The sequence below is a fragment of the Prionailurus viverrinus genome, chromosome B3 (genome assembly GCF_022837055.1).
Source record: "Prionailurus viverrinus isolate Anna chromosome B3, UM_Priviv_1.0, whole genome shotgun sequence".
NCBI classification, from domain to species: domain Eukaryota; kingdom Metazoa; phylum Chordata; class Mammalia; order Carnivora; family Felidae; genus Prionailurus; species Prionailurus viverrinus.
In genome coordinates, this window is record NC_062566.1 from 101,100,845 (window position 1) to 101,114,275 (window position 13,431).

The 13,431-nt window shown below is 34.5% G+C and overlaps 1 protein-coding gene across 7 annotated transcripts in view; it reads left to right on the forward strand.

Moving 5' to 3' along the window:
- The window catches only part of KIAA0586 (KIAA0586 ortholog), a 112,793-nt gene that overhangs the window by 23,519 nt on the left and 75,843 nt on the right, over positions 1-13,431 (forward strand). For 5 of the 7 annotated variants that reach the window (XM_047863307.1, XM_047863304.1, XM_047863302.1 and 2 more), the window contains 7 exons: positions 1,964-2,096; positions 2,850-3,067; positions 3,488-3,560; positions 4,827-5,054; positions 6,011-6,185; positions 10,676-10,873; positions 12,340-12,527. In XM_047863307.1, coding sequence (XP_047719263.1) covers positions 1,964-2,096; positions 2,850-3,067; positions 3,488-3,560; positions 4,827-5,054; positions 6,011-6,185; positions 10,676-10,873; positions 12,340-12,527 — 1,213 coding nt within the window. The remainder of the gene's footprint in view (positions 1-1,963; positions 2,097-2,849; positions 3,068-3,487; positions 3,561-4,826; positions 5,055-6,010; positions 6,186-10,675; positions 10,874-12,339; positions 12,528-13,431) is intronic. The other 2 variants (XM_047863305.1, XM_047863303.1) reach the window with 1 other exon arrangement.

Consider the following 13,431-nt stretch of genomic DNA (forward strand, 5'->3'; position numbering starts at 1 on the left):
TCTGATACAAAGTCAGCTGTTAATCTTATTGAAGAACCTCTGTATATGATGAGTTATTTTTCTCTTTCTGCTTTCAAGATTCTCCCTCTGTCTTAGGCATGTGACAGTTTGACTCTGATGTATCTTGGTGTGGATCTCTTTGAGTTTATCCTATGTGAAGTTTCTTGAGCTTCTTGGATGAATGGATTAATATTTATTAAATATGGGGTTTTTTTGGTCATTATTTCTTTATAGAGTTAAATAGTACACATAACCTTTCTCTTCTCTTAGGACTATGTTGTTTGTTGGTATGCTTGATAGTATCTCATAGATATCTGAGGCTCTTAATTTTTCTTCATTCTTTTTCTTCCCCCTCTGTTTCTTAGATTGGATAATCTCTGCCTATCTTCAGGTTCACTACTTCTTTTTCTGCCTACTCAAACAAATAATGCTGTTTGGTCCCTCTAGTGAATTTTACATTTTAGTTATTGTATTTTTCAACTCCAGAATTTCTGTTTAGGTTTTTATTTCTTTGTTTAAAATAGTTTCTATCTCTTTATTGATATTCTTTATTTGGTAAGATTTCATTCTTATACTTCCCTTTAATTCTTTGAATATAATTTTCCTTTAGTAATAGCTAATATATAGTCCTTGCCTAGGAAGTCCAATATTTGGGATTTCTCAAGGACAGTTTCTGTTAACTATGTTTTTTCCTGTGTACGAGCTATACTTTTTTGTTTCTTTGTGTGTCTCATAACTTTTTGTTGAAAATTGGACATTTCAAATAATACAGTGTGGCAACTCTGAAAATCAGATTCTTCCATCCCCTAGCAATTGTTGTTGCTGTTTTTATTGCAGTTTGTTTAGTGACGAGTTCTGTAAAGCTTGTGGTCTTTGTCATGTGTGGTGGTTCTCTATTTGGTGAGCTAAGTCTACTAATGATTAGAAAGAGACTTCCTTAACTACCTTGAACCTGTAAGTCTCCCTCTGAGTATCAAGGGGCTCTGTGTGTGTGTGCATGTATGTGTATGCACATGTGCACACACGTATGGATACACAACATGTGTGAATGCATACATGTGGTATTGGGGCACACCTTAAGTGCTCTGGCACAGAGTCTCAAGGTCAGCCTGACATACGAGATTAGGCTTTTCTCAGAGCGTGCTTGGGCATTCATGGAGGCCTATATATGCACATAGCCTTCTGGATCCCCAGTTAGGGCTTTTCAAAGCTCCACCATAGATATCCTATACCCCCCGAGTTTTAGTCTATTGTCATTCCTTGTTTACCTCAACTGCTATAGCCACCTCGGGCAGCTAAGATGTTAAACAGTTGCTACTATTTTCAAAAATTGACCTGGCATTAGGGCTTCTCACTGAACTAGCTCTGAGTCTGGGAAAATAAAGAGAAATCCTGTGAATGGCACTTTTTGAGGAGCTCCAAACCTGTTCTGCCCTTTTGAGTGGTGGTTAGGCTGTTGTTTTTCACAGCTAGAGGGGTGATAAAGCTGATTTTCAAGGCTACCACAGGGTTAAGGAAAGGGTCTTAGAATGAAGCATAAACGCCATAAAAAATGCCATAAAGCTTGTTGTTCTTACCGAGAGTCAGCTGTTTTCTTGATGAAATGTTCCTTGAGTTGTTGCAAGCCTTTGTTTAATTTCCAGAGTTCTGAAAAAGCTGATTTTGACCATTTTTGTCTGTGTTCTCTTTGCTTTTATGGAGGAGTGGTCTTTTAGAGGTTCGTATTCTACCCTGCTGCTCTTTTCCTACTAAACCAGTCTGGTCTGAGTAATTTTGTGTCTTGTGATTTTCTGTGTTTCATATGTTTAATCACTTGACTGATTAATTTCATTTTACTATTTAATGGAACACCATTTACCATTTAATGGAACTGTATAACTAAGAATGCATCAAAGATTTATGTCTTCAAATGTTTGCTGAATTTATGACAATTTAGGAAACTCTATTTTTAAATCTTTCATAGCATTGACACTCTCTCCTCTCAAAGATTTCCTTCCTGTGAAGAACTAGGAGCAGCTAAATTGACTGTGCAGAGGTCTGATGATTTTCTTCATGATCCTGGCCAAAAGAGGAAAGAAACAAATGGCATAGTCCAGGTAAAGTGGGAACAAGATATTAAAATTGATGAGGAATAGAAAGGTAAAAATTATGAAGAAATATAAAAGTTATCAGGACAGAAAGCAAGCAGAAGGATGAAGACAAGGCACTGAAAAAGATAGGCCAGCCCAGTCTTTTCTCTTTACAAAACTTTTCCAGAAGCCCTAAGTGATGTCTACTTATAGCCCTTTGCCAGGAATGCTACGTGGCCACTGCTAGCTTTCCACCTTCTGTTGGAGAGGGCAAAAGGGAGAAAGAGAACTGTGAATGACCTTTGTTTTTCTGGTCCAAAGGGTCTGCCATGCTTACCTAGTGCCAACTTGCTCTTACTTTGTTTTTGCTTTCTTTCCCAGATAAAACTTTTATTGGCCACTGGACTGCCCAGCACTTCTATAGACTTAACCAGCCCTATTTCACTTAACATTCACATTAATACTTCCAAATAGAAAGAAACCTTAATTACCAATTTTATTTTTTAATTTTAATTTTTAATTACAGTATAGTTGACATTCAATATTATATTAGTTTCAGGAGTACAATATAGTGGCTCAACAAATAGACGTTATGAAATGCTAACCATAAGTGTAGTTACTTATGCCAAGTACTTGTTTTATAGCTCTTGAGTTTGACACATGGAGTCCTTAGACTGTATTGGCATAGTGTATGGCCCCAACTATAGCAAGAGCTCTTGCTTGGGTTAAAATAATTAGTATGAACTTTATATGGTAACATGTTTGCCTTTTTCCTTTAAGCCAAAAGAGTCTCTGATTATGTCAAGACTTGCTGATCTTCCACAGAATTCCATTAAGCTTCAAACAACCAATAACAGATCTGTCTTGAAAGATGCTGAGAAGATTTTGAGAGGAGTACAAAACAATAAAAAAGTCCTTGAAGAAAACCTGGAAGCTATTATTCGTGCAAAGGATGGAGCTGCCATGTATTCATTTATCAATGCTCTATCTACTAACAGGTAAGACAGGGTGTTGGCATCCCAAGATTATTTGTGAAACTGCCAGTTGTTAGGCTTTCTTAAGTTTTTTCTATGCATTTCATTTTGCTTAATGTGTTTCAGTGTTTTGAAAAGGTTCTTTATTTCCTTTGATGATGTGGACTCATTATAAAGTTGGTATTTAGATATCTACCTGTTGCTATTACTTTTTACAGATGTGAAATTTTCCCTTTTTTTTCTTTCTTTGGTATATATCTTTTGGGACCTATTCAAGCATCCTTCAAACATTTGGTGAAAACTAATAACGTTGCTTTTTTTTTTTTTTTCAAATGAAGCCTATTGGGCTACACAGTAGATTCAAAACTAGATAAGAGATCTGATCTCGGCTCTATTCTTAGAATATTAAATGCTAATTTAAGACCATTCTATTTTCTTTTATAGAGAGATGTTAGAGAAGATCCGCATCAGAAAGACAGTAGATGAGTGGATTAAGACTATTTCTGCAGAAATTCAGGTAGGTTTTGGAAAAAACAGAATTAGGTGAATTCTCAGATAATTTCCAAGTATCATACTTACTCTCAAAATACTCCTTATATATAAGTCTGCTTATAATTTTTAATTTCATTGTTACTCTTTACTTAGTAATGAGTCTCATTTTACTTATTAGCAAGTGCTTTTTCTCGTAAATTATATGGCTCTTATCTGGAAAATTGTTGGACAATCACGAAAATATGAGTAATTTGAAAGAAAATTTAGCAAAAGCATTTAGAAATAAAAAAGTATACTTACAAAAACATTTCAAGACCGCAGATGTAGAAGCACTGACTTGACAAAGTAAAAACACCAAAGTTATTTAAAGGGAAAATACTACACAAGATTTCTTAGGTTTCTAAGTTTATAGAAGTCAGTTCCAGATGAAAAAGGCCCTACTTTCTCACCTCCCAAAGCTCACAGTGTATTTTCAGACATTAGCACTGCAAAAATCAAGCAGAGCTGTTTTCATTAGAGGCTAAGTAATTTAAAGGAAATTTTTAAAATTTTAAATATTTGAGGGGGCACAAGTAGACAAGGTAATCCTGTTATTTTCATCTTGGGGTGCAAAGTGTTTTTTTCTGACTGTAAGATGTGTGTGTATGCTACTCACAATGGTAGCAAGATGAAGTGTCAGTTCGGTTTCCACAGCAATAAATGCTAAAATGTATTTATAAAGTTTGTTGTTTAAGAATGTGTATCTCTAATGTTATGAAGAAATGATATTATCTATATGATGCACAAAAAAAAAATTGAACTAATAGAAGATTGGGAGATTAGTTTTAGCTGTGTAGACAGCTAGCAATATATGTTATACTAATACTGTGAATTCATTACAAAGTATGTTCAAATTTTCAAGCGATTTTAGTTTATAAATACTTATTTCAGAGTTGTATTACAAAGTTGTTTACTTTTTTTGAAGTTTATTTTTTTAAATTTAACTCTTTGAACATTTACTATATTCCTATGGTTCAAACATCAAAAAATGTAAGATTTGTAATGAAAAGCTGCCTTGCTACTCTTGTACCTCATCTATTTCTCATCCCCCCGCTCCATAAGGCATCAGTCTTTTTGGTTTTCCTTATTCTTCCAGAGAGTTTTTATTCATATATAAGGCAATATAATTAATTTATAAAGCATTTAAATCTGCTAAATTATATTTTTATAATAGAAAATAAATTCTAATACTTTAGATGTGAAACCACTTCTTGGATAGATTTTAAGTAATTTGAATTTTGGTTATGTTAAGGATGAACTGTCAAGAAAAGATTATGAACAAAAGAGATTTGATCAGAAGAATCAAAGGACCAAGAAAGTTCAGAATATGAGTAAAGATGTTAAAACTAACATACAAGACAAAATGGCAAACAATTCTATAATTCAAAGAAAACATTCTCAGAAACAAAAAGAGGAGCATTTTAGAAATCCACTCATGAGGAATATTCCTGCTTCAAACTTACAGAAAGAGAGAAAAGAAGTAAGATCCTACTCTGATTTTGTGACATGAATATTGCATTATAATTGATCATTTCCTTTAAGCTATAAATAATAAAGCAAATATTAAAATGCAACTAAAAATATGAAAGACTATAGAAATGTAAACTATCTTTAAACTATTGATATTTAGATTTTGGATATTCATAATGTGGAAAAGCAGTGCACAAAATACATAGTTTCCTCCTTCTTAGATCTCACACTTAGAATCAGAGTATTTTAGTTATAGCAGGTATATCTAGAGATCATCTGGTCCAAACGTTAGATTCTCTAGTTTGTGGTACTAAGAATTAGGTTTCATCTTTGTATGTATTTATATGAATATACATATTTTTTGTTTATTTTTAAGTATAACAAATATGTCTAGTGCCTAGTGGTTGTGAGGTATGATATTCAGTGCTACAGAGGGAACGTTTTTGGCTGCTGTAATTAGGCTGTAACTTTCTTAATGCCAAACATGGATTGTTGGGCACAGTAATAAGGCATCTAATTCAATGCTTAGCACTTAGTAGATCTAATTTAGTAAATGCTACCTTATTGTGGCATTTAGATTATGATTGAAGACAGGATTAGGAATGTAGAAAATCACTTAAAGACATGATTTATGTTATCTTATTGTGATTGAATATATATTTATACTTATATAAAATGTATTTAAACCTTACTTTTTGGTGCTGAAAATATGCTTAGTAGTATAAGAGCCTTTATGATTTTTGAGTGGATGGTTTTTATACTTAATTTTTATGCCTTCGAAAACCCTAAAATGTTAAAGCTGTAGTGTGAAAACTATACCCAGAATTTAAGAGCCATTTAAAGTAGAGGACTTTTCTGACCTGGTCATTCTTATTATAATACGAAAGTGACAAAAGAAAGCTTTAGAAAAATGAGATGTGTTTGATAACCATTTTTTTGGTGAGTCGAATAACTTTGTGTACTTAGGGATTTTTAAAAGCAACCACAGTGATACAAGATGAGGATTATATGTTACAAATTTATGGAAAACCAATTTATCAGGGCCATCGCAGCACTCTTAAAAAAGGACCGTATCTCCGATTTAATTCTCCATCTCCTAAGTCCAAACCCCAGAGACCAAAAGTAATAGAACAAGTTAAAGGTAAGGAACCTCATTTTTTTGTGGTAAACTTCATTTTTTATTTTATCAGTTTAATACGTAAAGTTAGTTTTTTCTTTTTTTATCATTCCTAAATACAGTTCAAATTATATAATGCTTAGGGATGGAAAACAATTCCTTCTAAGAGAGTAAGAAGAAATAGACCAGTTCAAGGCATAAAATACAAATAAATGGGAAAAAATGTAGATCAGATTCAAGTCACAAGATAGGAGTAAGTGGGACAAGACAGGAATAAGTGGTAGCTTCATATAAAGCATGATAAAATTTGCATTTATGAGATGATGTCTTGAACAATTTAAATTATAATCTAGGGAAAGTAGACGTTTCCTTGAAGACATTGTTCTATCCCGTTCTTTCTGAAAGAAGAATAGCAGCTGTCTATTATCGTAAAAGTGCTTATGGGCATTTTTGCAGTTTTCTTTATTCTCAAAGAACTTTAGGTAGTAAAGGTGAAAAAAAAGGTTTTAGTACTTTTGTATACCACCAAAAAGAACTTCAAAGGTGCCTCAATGGCTCAGTCAGTTAAGCATCTGACTCTTGATTTCCACTGAGGTCATGATCTCGTGGTTTGTGGGATCACACCCCATGTTGGGCTCTGTGCTGCACTGACAGAGCAGAGACTGCTTGGGATTCTCTCTCTCTCTCTCTCTCTCTCTCTTTCTCTCTTTTGCCGCCTCTTTTCATACACTCACTCTCTTTCTGTCTCACAATAAATAAACTTAAAAAAAAATTCACTTACTACTATATGTTTTGACTCACATCTGCCATTTCCCTAGTGTATTTAAACGTAACTCTTCAATAAACGTTGAGTCTGTTGACTTTGGTTACATTTTGAAGTGCCTCAGCTTGTACTTTAGCAGCCAGTAAGCCACTTCAACAATATGCAGTATGATAACTAGTGGATACCAGCTCAGTTTTGTTTCTTACCCTTTCTGGAAGTTGGAGCTGTGGCTTTGCTTTAGTTTTCTGTTCCTTTCATTTCTAAAGGTTAGGTGATCATATATAGGGTGTCAGTTTATCTAGAAATCCTACTGGTGTGATTTAGTAAAGCATATAGCTTACGGATGATATTTACCCTATTTCCTCTTCTTTATTGGGACTTTGCTATTAACTTATATTTGGGCTTTTGAAAGCCATTGCAAAAAATAACTTGAAGTCTTAAAATACTTAAAATTCCAAAAATAATTTTATTAAGTTACCCTTTTAATGGTAGAAGTGACTGAACCTGTAGAAACATGCTTATCTGTGGGTCTTGCTGTCTGTTATTTTCTCTACCTGGACAGCTTATCCCTCAGAAATGTGCATGGCTTACTCCTGCAGTTCTTTGGATCTCCCCTCTGAGAGGTTAGCTCTTCAGAGAGGTCTACCTTGACCATCCTATCCAAAATCGATCTCCTGTACCTCTATGTACCCTTGCCCTGCCTTATTGTTCTTCATAATTGCACTTTTCACAATCTGATGTTATATATATTTTTTCTTTTTATTTTTTTAAATCTTTTCTTTACATTTTTTTAAACGTTTATTTATTTTTGAGAAACAGAAAGAGACAGAGTGCAAGTGGGGGAGGGGCAGAGAGAGAGGGAGACACAGAATCTGAAGCAGGCTCCAGGCTCCGAGCTGTCAGCACAGAGCCTGACGCGGGGCTCGAACTCACGAACCATGAGATCATGACCTGAGATGAAGTCGGATGCTCAACCGACTGAGCCACCCAGGAGCCCCTTTTTCCTTTTGCTTTTTATATGCTGCTGCTGCTCTTCTTCTTCTTCTTCTTCTTCTTCTTCTTCTTCTTCTTCTCCTTCTTCTCCTCCGAGTGTAGCTAACACACAATGTTACGTTAGTTTTAGGTGTACAACATGGTGATTTGACAAGTGTATACATTATGCTATGTTCACAAGTGTAGCTACCATCTGCCCTGTTACATCTCAGTTATAGTACCATTGACTATATTCCTTATGTTCTGCCTTTTATTCCCCTGAGTTATTTGTTCCATTACTGGGAGACTGTATTTCCCATTCCCCTTCACTCATTTTGTCCAACCCTCTATCCACCTCCTCTCTGGAAACTATCAGTGTATTCTCTGTGTTATTATGTGTCTGATTCTGCTTTTTGTTTATGTGTTTGTTTTTAGATTCTGCTTATGAGTGAAATCATATGGTATTTGTCTTTCTCATTCTGAGATACTTCACTTAAAACAATACCCTCTAGGTCCATCCATGTTTTCTCAAATAGCACAAACTCATCCTTTTTTATGGCTGCATAATATTCCTATATATATATATATATATATATATATATATATATATACACACACACACACACACACACACACACACACACACCACATCTTTTTTACCCACTTGTTTATCAATGGACACTTGAGTTGCTTCTGTATCTTGGCATTGTAAATAATGGTGCAGTAAATACAGGAGTGCATTTGTCTTTTTGAATTAGTGTTTTTGTTTTCTTTGGATAAATATACAGTAGTGGAATTATTGGATCATATGGTATTTCTATTTTTTAAATTTCTGAGAAAACTGCATACTGTTTTCCACAGTGGCTGTACCAGTTTACATTCCCACCAACAGTGCGTGAGGGGTCCTTTTTCTCCACATTTACTTGTTACTTCTTGTGTTTTTATTTTAGCCATCTCACAGGTGTAAGGTGATAATCTTGTTCTAGTTTTGATTTGCATTTCCCTGATGATGTTAGCATCTTTTCATGTGTTTATTGGCCACCTGTATGCCTTCTTTAGGAAAATGTCTGATTTTATATTTTTATTTGCTTATCGATTGTTTTCCTTACTAGACTGTAAACTCAGTGAGTACGTTTGGTTTATTCATTACTCTATTTCCTGTGTCTGAGGCAATGCCTAACATATAAAATGCTGAAAAAATTTTAAATGAACATTCAAGAAAAATATTCATTTAATTGAATAAATGAATACTAGACAACAGAATGAAAAAAATATAGATGTGGTACTAAAATGTTTCTTCCTAGGATCATAAATCTATGCTTAACAGTCCAGATTTATAAAATTACTCCCATATTAAAAGAAAAAAGGTAAGGGGCGCCTGGGTGGCGCAGTCGGTTAAGCGTCTGACTTCAGCCAGGTCACGATCTCGCGGTCCGTGAGTTCGAGCCCCGCGTCAGGCTCTGGGCTGATGGCTCAGAGCCTGGAGCCTGTTTCCGATTCTGTGTCTCCCTCTCTCTCTGCCCCTCCCCCGTTCATGCTCTGTCTCTCTCTGTCCCAAAAATAAATAAACGTTGAAAAAAAAAATTAAAAAAAAAAGAAAAAAGGTAGTAATGTCAGGAGTTTATTTAGAAAATAGTTTATTTTCCTTTATACTTTTACTTTTCTTCACTTTCCTCAGGTTCTGTAGAAATCAGACAAATTTCTAATTTTTTAAGAATTCAGGATTTAGGGGTGCCTGGCTGGCTCAGTTGGAACAGCATGGGACTCATGATTTCAGGGTCGTGAGTTCAAGCCTCAGGATGAGTGTAGGGATTACTAAAAAAAAAAAAAAAAAAAAAAAAAAAAAAATTTTAAAAAGAACTCAGGATTTAATGTCTATAGATTTTCATACATAGGAATAGAAAAAGTGTATAATGATATTGACTCCTATAAGATTTTAATAGGTATATAATTTGATTATCTGTACATAATTTCAAAGGTTAAAGGCTGGTTATTCAGAATTATGTCATGGATAAAGATGTAATGAGAGGATGAAAAAAAATCCAATTCCAAATATGATCATTAACTTTTTTGTACCCATAAGGGAAAATATGTAATGGGTTAAATAAATAATACAGTCTGAATATTCTGAATCTTTTACTCAACATTTTTTTCCTAGTCATTGAATCTGTCTTGTCATAATAGTTGAAGAAGTTATTACATATATTCATTGGTTCAGAAGCGGTGGCCTGCGAGTCAGCCCGCCTGTTCTTTCTGTTCTGTTTTTAAGTTTATTTATTTTTGAGAGAGAGAGACAGAGCACGAGCTGGGGAAGGGCAGAGAGAGAGACACAGAATCTGAAGCAGGCTCCAGGCTCTAGGCTGTCAGCACAGAGCCCAATACGGACTCAAAACTCATGAACCATGAGATCATGATGTGAGCCAAAGTCAGACGCTTAACCAACTGAGCCACCCAGGCACCCCCAGCTGCCTGTTCTTATAAATAGTATTGGAAATAGCCACACATTTATTTGTGCATTGCCTATGACTGCTTTCATGCTGTAGTGGCAGAATTGATATGTAGCTGAGACTGCATGGCTCATGAGACTAAAATGTTTACTGTCTGGCCATTTAAGAAAAAAGTTTTGCCAACCCCTGGTTTATATGTTACTTCTATTTGGGAGCCTTGTAACTTTATTATATAGAAGGAGATCTTTCTGTAAAGATCTGTATTTCTAGCTGGCTGGATAGTAGATGTTCAAATAATATTTTAAAGTATCTGCCATTGATAATTATTATAGGCACTAAAGTAAAGTCAATAAGAACACAAACTGACTTTTATGCAATGAAACCTGTGAAAATGGATTCTAAATCGCAACACTCCATTCCTATGATGCTGCCTCCTGGTGATCAGCATTACTTGTTCAGCCCAAGCAGAGAAATGCCTACTCTTTCAGGTACACTGGAAGGTCACCTAATTCCGATGGCTATTCTTTTAGGTAAGTCCCAACAAAATACACAGGGTAAATTTTAAATTCTTATCAACAGTGGCAGAACTTTCAAAATGACGTGATAGTCCCTTACCTTTTCATCTATGTGTTGTATCTGTGGGTAGGGCCTCAGAATGTGTCTTATTTTGTATAATAGCAGTCTCTGAAATAAGGGGCTCTCACCGAAGTTTCATTCACAGGAAACATTCCTTTGCTATTTTATAGTACATTGCTATAGATGAAACAAAGCAATAAAATGTTTAGATATGTTCTAGATATTCATAATAATTAAAGAATTGAAACATTCTAAGTAGTTCAGTGTCATGTGTTAGGTGAAGTACTTTAAAGTAAGTTTTATGTACTTTTGAACTAGGCTGTGGTAAGTAAAAATTGTATGGTTGTGTCTCCTAGGCCAATAGTTGGTTATTTACCTATCTGAGGTCTCTCAGACTCATGACTGTAAAAATTTAACAAATCATTTTTGCTCCCACACTAACTCTTAAAATATAGTTAGCAGTTTTTTTTCTTTTGGTGTCCTTGCTATTCTTTCTTAATTTTGTTGAATGATTTAAAGATGGACATTTTCCAACATAGGAGGGAATTTTTCATTTATGATATTATGGGTTAGTGACATGTCACCTTGGTAGCTGTGTCTGTTCAAACATGCCTTCTGTTAATGTAGTAGCTAATCCTTGCTGTGTGCCAGCTATAGACGTAAGCACTTTATATATACCAATTTATTTAATCTACCCTGTAAAACCCATGGTAATATACCAGTTTTATAGATGAAGGAACCAAGGCACAGAGAAATTAAGTAATTTGTCAAAGGCCACATAACTTGAGTGGAGCTGGGATTCAAACCCAGTCAGTCTGGCTTTATAAAGAGTCTACGCTTCTAAAGAATGTACTGTATTGTCCCTCTTTACTTGGAAATGTAGGAAATAAGTGGAACTTTTGAAGTGAAAGCTAAGTTTCTGACAGCTGTGATAACTACCAAATAGTGGGTATATGTGCTATTTATTGGTAGTCAATCACTAGTATTTTATTGTTGGTTTTATTTCTGTCCATGGTTGCTCTATGAAGATTTGAGAATAAAAGTAATCCGATGTAATGCACTACATATTACTCGTAGCTCTGTCACTTATAAACAGGCATGAACTTTGACCAATTCTGTTGTTTCTAAACCTATTTCTTCAACTGTGAAATGTGGATAACATGAACACCTCCTAGGCTTATTTTGAGGGCCAGATAGTGTATGTGAAGTGTCTGGCACATATGGGTGCCTGGTAAGTGTGAGTCACTGCTGAAGGGAAGCCATGGTGAGTATGTTGACGGTGATGATAATAGAAGGAGAGATGACTGCAGTTAGCACTCGGTTTTTAGATGAGAATTCAGCCATTAACATCCAGGTTACGTATTTGATTTTACCCTTTATTTCTGAAATGGTCAACACATCTCTGCCCCAAACTCTTTAGGACAAACCCAAAGTAATAGTGATTCCATGCCACCCACTGGAGTAATTGTAAACAAGCCACACCCTGTAACAGTGACTACTTCTATTCCTCCATCATCTCGAAAAACGGAAACTGGAGTAAAGAAACCTAACATTGCAGTTATAGAAATGAAGTCAGAAAAAAAGGATCCTCCTCAGCTTACCGTACAGGTATGCCAGGGTGCACGAATAGATAATTTTAAGGGAAGAAAATTTAGCACTTAAAATCTGTTACATTGCTTTGTGAAAAATTTGCTTTCATCATGGGCCTTTTGTTCTTTAAAACTATGATATTAACACGATGTCTCGATCCTTGTTCTACATGATTTAAGCTACTTGTTCTAAACTAGTGATTCATATCCAGGTGACATGATGATATTCCAAAGGGAACAGTTCAAGAGTGTATTATAATTAATTTTAAAAGAATGAGTATGACTTTAAATATATACAAGATTTGAATGAATAGAAAGGGAACTTATATGTTAAGATTAATTATTCAAGTTTCCATTCTTCCTAAGTTAATGTATAATTTAAGTCAAATTGTAATTTAAAAAAGCCCCATCACAAGGCATGAGTTTTATTTTTTTTGTCTGTTTTTTTTAGTTTGAACTTAAGGGTTATTTTGATGTTTGATATTATTTAATGATTCGATATTTTATTTGATATTACTTAATGATTATGTAATGACTTGATACTATTTAATGACTTAAGATTTAAGGATCATTTTGATTTTTGAACCTGTATAATGAAGTATTTCAGATAATAGCTTTGGTTATTTAAAAAAGAGAGGCTCTGGGTGGCTCAGTCAGTTATGTGTCCTCTTTTTTTTTTTTAATTTTTGTTTAATTTATTTTTTAAATTTACATCCAAGTTGGTTAGCATATATATATCCAACTCTTGATCTTGGCTCAGGTCATGATCTCATAGTTCGTGGGATCTAGCCCTGCGTCAAATAAATAAATAAATAAACTTAAAAAAATAAAAAAAAATTAAAAAAAGAGTCTAGTATGTGGTAGATACTTCATGTATCAGTGGGCAATAGGATTCTTGTAAGCGGAATATTATATTTTATAAT